Source organism: Sarcophilus harrisii, chromosome 6 (assembly GCF_902635505.1).
Source record: "Sarcophilus harrisii chromosome 6, mSarHar1.11, whole genome shotgun sequence".
Taxonomy (NCBI): Eukaryota; Metazoa; Chordata; class Mammalia; order Dasyuromorphia; family Dasyuridae; genus Sarcophilus; species Sarcophilus harrisii.
The window spans coordinates 129,640,737-129,644,701 of NC_045431.1; the positions used below are offsets into that span (position 1 = coordinate 129,640,737).

Consider the following 3,965-nt stretch of genomic DNA (forward strand, 5'->3'; position numbering starts at 1 on the left):
TATACATTTTTCATTATCTTCCTTATACAATGTGGCTCTTTGTGATTTAGCAAGCAGCTCCTGCAACCAATAACAAAATACTTTAGTTGTCATAAGATGCTGAGACTATCTCTGACACCTCTGAGCTAAATTGTTATAATAGCAACTCACTATATCAAAAAAGATTATGCTTCTTTGGTTTAAAGAGGAAATATCTCCCAAAATGTCAGGATATATACAAATGCGCAGATCCTCAAGTCCCAGCTTAAGTCCCACCTCCTGCAAGAAGCCTTTCCCAATGCCCCTTAACTTTCCTTCTGAAACCATGTTGAATGTATCCTTTTAGAGCTTGTTAGTACATTTTGTTATTTGTGATCTTATCTGCCTGTTGTTTCTCCTGTTAGTAGTAGGCTCTTAACATTCACTGACATGACCTGTCAGATTGGCTAGAATGACAGGGAAAGATAATGAGGAATGTTGGAGGGGATGTGGGAAAACAGGGACACTGATACCTTGTTGGTGGAATTGTGAATACATCCAACCATTCTAGAGAGCAATTTGGAACTATGCTCAAAAAGTTATCAAACTGTGCATACCCTTTGATCCAGCAGTGTTTCTACTGGGCTTATACCCCAAAGAGATACTAAAGAAGGGAAAGGGACCTGTATGTGCCAAAATGTTTGTGGCAGCCCTGTTTGTAAAGGCCAGAAACTGGAAACTGAGTGGATGCCCATCAATTGGAGAATGGTTGGGTAAATTGTGGTATATGAATGTTATGGAATATTATTGTTCTGTAAGAAACGACCAGCAGAATGAGTACAGAGAGGCTTGGAGAGACTTACATGAACTGATGCTAAGTGAAATGAGCAGAACCAGGAGATCATTATATACTTCAACAACGATACTGTATGAGGATGTATTCTGATGGAAGTGGATTTCTTCGACAAAGAGAAAATCTAACTCAGTTTCAATTGATCAAGGATGGACAGAAGCCGCTACCCCCAAAGAAAGAACATTGGGAAATGAATGTAAACTCTTTGCATTTTTGTTTTTCTTCCTGGGTTATTTCTACCTTCTAAATCCAATTCTCCCTGTGCAACAAGAGAACTTTTGGTTCTGCACACATCTATTGTATCTAGGATATACTGTAACCTATTTAACATGTATAGGACTGCTTGCCATCTGGGTAAGGGAGTGGAGGGAGGGAGGGGAAAAGTCGGAACAGAAGTGAATGCAAGGGATAATGTTGTAAAAAATTATCCTGGCATGGGTTCTGTCAATAAAAAGTTATTTATTAAAAAAACAAAACAAAACAAAAAAAAACATTCACTGACTTATGCATAGTTGTTTGTATACTGTTTTTTGCCTTTGTTATTTTCAGATGTTGGCACAGAATTTGGCATGCTATTACTGACCTGTCATACTTGGGACTCTATTTAGGGTTTTCTTGGCAGAGACACTGGGGTGGTTTGTCACTTCCTTCTCCAATTCATTTTAGAGACGAGAAAACTGAGGCAAATGTGGGTAAAACTAGGGGGCAAACTTGGGACTCTCTCAGATCCCAGCTAGAGCTTGAGGCCACATTTGAACTCTGGGAGGTGTCTTCCTATCGCTCCCATTAGTTGGCATCAAGTCGGCGCTAACATGCTCATCGCCTGGCTCAGATCTGGCATTTGGCACGGCCGGTTTGTGGGATTCTGCTCGGGTTTCTCATTCGTTGGGCTAAATGGTAAAGGCAGATGGCTATTCATTAACTACTACCTTAAGCAGCATGATGTCGCCATGACTACTCACGCCTTTTATAAGCGCAGTAGAGATACTTCTCTGTGACCTTCCTTATATGGTCGCCACCTTTCGGAAGAAGCCAGTAGATGAGCAAGCACCCACACCGATGACCTTCTCAAGATGGTGGCCCGGCGAGACGTATGCGTCACTTCCGGCCTTGCGAAATCTATAAAGAGCAGGATTGGCGATTTCACTTTCCCGGCCTGAAAGATTTCTCCGCCCCGACATGCCGATGAGTCGCTCTGGCTCCCACGGAGCCACGTTCTGCCTGCCCCGGATGGTTTGTGGGCTGCGGAGGGTGTCCGGTTACAGCCCTTTAGCTTCGCGGGCAGCAGCGGGTCCCCCAGGCATGAAGGAGGAGACGGGGCTCTAGGCCGGACGGCGGCGGCTGCCTCTCTCCTCCCTCGCGGTGGTCCCTAATTTGTCCCTCCCTGCCCCTCACAGCTCGCGAAGGACCTCCTACACCCCTCTCCCGAGGAGGAGAAGCGGAAACACAAGAAGAAGCGCCTGGTGCAGAGTCCCAACTCGTACTTCATGGATGTCAAGTGCCCGGGTGAGGTCACGCGAGTGCGGCGCGGCGCGTGCTGCGGCTAGGCCCGAGCCCCGGCGCGGCGCGCGCCTCAGTCAGCCGTGTGGGTCGTCACTCTGTGGTGTTCCCTACTGGGGGAAGGGGGGGGGGGGGGGGTAGAGGCTGCCCTGCCCACGGAACTCCAGTCTGGAGGGTGCCGGGAGAGATCAGCGGGGTCTTTAAAGGGCTCCTCCCAGAAGTAGCGTTTGCCTGATAATCTCGGAGGAGGCTGGTTGCTGGGCGCCCTTTTAATGTTTTGTTGGTAGGATTAAGGGGTGGCTTGTGTCTATCTTAAAATTCGCTAAACTTTTAAGCGCTTTAACGCACGGGGTGAATGTAACATAACTGGCTTTGACTAGAAATTTACATCCATTTAAAAATTCAGAATAATTGCTCGCACCTTTGGAGCCTTGCCCTTAGGAGCGCATAAAGGTGGCGGGCAAGGTTTCACATCCTGAATTGCGCTTTGCAGGGTGCTATAAAATCACCACGGTCTTCAGCCACGCACAAACGGTAGTTCTCTGTGTCGGATGCTCCACTGTCCTCTGTCAGCCTACTGGAGGGAAAGCAAGACTTACAGAAGGTTAGTGCTGTCCCTCTCCCTCCACCTCGGGTTGATAGTGAGCCAAGTGTCAGATGACTAAGAATTCTTGAAGTGTTAAAATTGAATTATCCCCTGTGGCTTTTGTGAGAACCTTAAAGTCAAATGAAAGGGAATAAAGAATTCGATGAGTGGGGAGGGTAGAAGGGGCTTGTTGGTTAGTGTCTGTGTGTGTGTGTATCCATCCTAATTTGGCAGAGACACTTATTGTGGTTTGTCATTTTCCTTCAGCTCATTTTACTGATGAAATTGAAGGTGCAAGTAACTTGGCTAAGGTGTGTGTGTGTGTGTGTGTGTGTGTGTGTGTGTGTATCCATCCTAATTTGGCAGAGACACTTATTGTGGTTTGTCATTTTCCTTCAGCTCATTTTACTGATGAAACTAAAGATGCAAGTGATTAGGCTAAGGTCTCACAGGTATCTGAAATCTGATTTTGATCTTGGGAAGTGTCTTATTGATGCCAGGGCCAGTTCTTCATTTACTGCCCCTCTCTCCCCTTCATGTAGCTGCCCCTGAAAGGGCTTGGAGCGGGTAAATATCTTTTTTCTTAAGGTAAGCTAAGATGACAAATAACAGTTTACTATCTCTCTCCCAGGATGTTCCTTCAGACGGAAGCAGCACTAATGACAGATTCAGGATGAGTAAGGAACTATAAAAAATAAACTAAATTTGATACAGTTTTGTTCACTGTCTTTTTTGCTTTAATATTGTGAAGGTGGACCCATCAAAAGTAAATGTTAAAGACTAGAAGTTCTGAAAGGTTGCTTGTGGCATCCTTTCCCATCTATGTACTTATTTTATGTCTTTTACCAAAATAATTAAATATCTTTATTTTTGTAAAGTTTTAACATTCTTCTACCTGCATCCATAAAGCTATGTATAAAATAGAATGAAAGTAGATTTGAGGGGAGTAGATGATTAAGCCAATAAGAGAAAGCATTAATAGCAGGTTTTGTTTTTTTAATGGAGTTTCTACAACACTATATGAGAGGCAGTTATTGCTTAAGTTGAGTTGTAATGTCCCCAACTCCT

General features: G+C 44.6%; 1 protein-coding gene across 4 annotated transcripts; it reads left to right on the forward strand.

The window, feature by feature from the left end:
• Positions 1 to 1,843: 1,843 nt before the first annotated feature.
• Positions 1,844 to 3,610, forward strand: LOC105751046 (40S ribosomal protein S27). 4 transcript variants are annotated; one of them, XM_031941954.1, is made up of 5 exons: positions 1,844 to 2,044; positions 2,209 to 2,317; positions 2,805 to 2,915; positions 3,297 to 3,349; positions 3,529 to 3,610. In XM_031941954.1, the coding sequence occupies exons 1-4, from the start codon at positions 1,991 to 1,993 to the stop codon at positions 3,332 to 3,334; spliced, it is 312 nt and encodes a 103-aa protein (XP_031797814.1). In that variant the 5' UTR covers positions 1,844 to 1,990; the 3' UTR covers positions 3,335 to 3,349; positions 3,529 to 3,610. The 4 variants fall into 4 exon arrangements, with proteins under 4 accessions (XP_031797814.1, XP_031797816.1, XP_031797815.1 ...); XM_031941956.1 differs by having other exon boundaries at positions 1,878 to 1,996; XM_031941955.1 differs by lacking the exon at positions 3,297 to 3,349 and having other exon boundaries at positions 1,892 to 2,044.
• Positions 3,611 to 3,965: the final 355 nt, after the last annotated feature.

Excerpts from the sequence above, each read along its gene's own strand:
- LOC105751046 (XM_031941954.1), top strand. The coding sequence starts at position 1,991 with ATGCCGATGAGTCGCTCTGGCTCCCACGGAGCCACGTTCTGCCTGCCC. Across the intron at positions 2,045-2,208 it reads CGTTCTGCCTGCCCCGGATG|CTCGCGAAGGACCTCCTACA; the intron begins GTTTGTGGGCTG and ends TGCCCCTCACAG. Across the intron at positions 2,318-2,804 it reads CATGGATGTCAAGTGCCCGG|GGTGCTATAAAATCACCACG; the intron begins GTGAGGTCACGC and ends TGCGCTTTGCAG.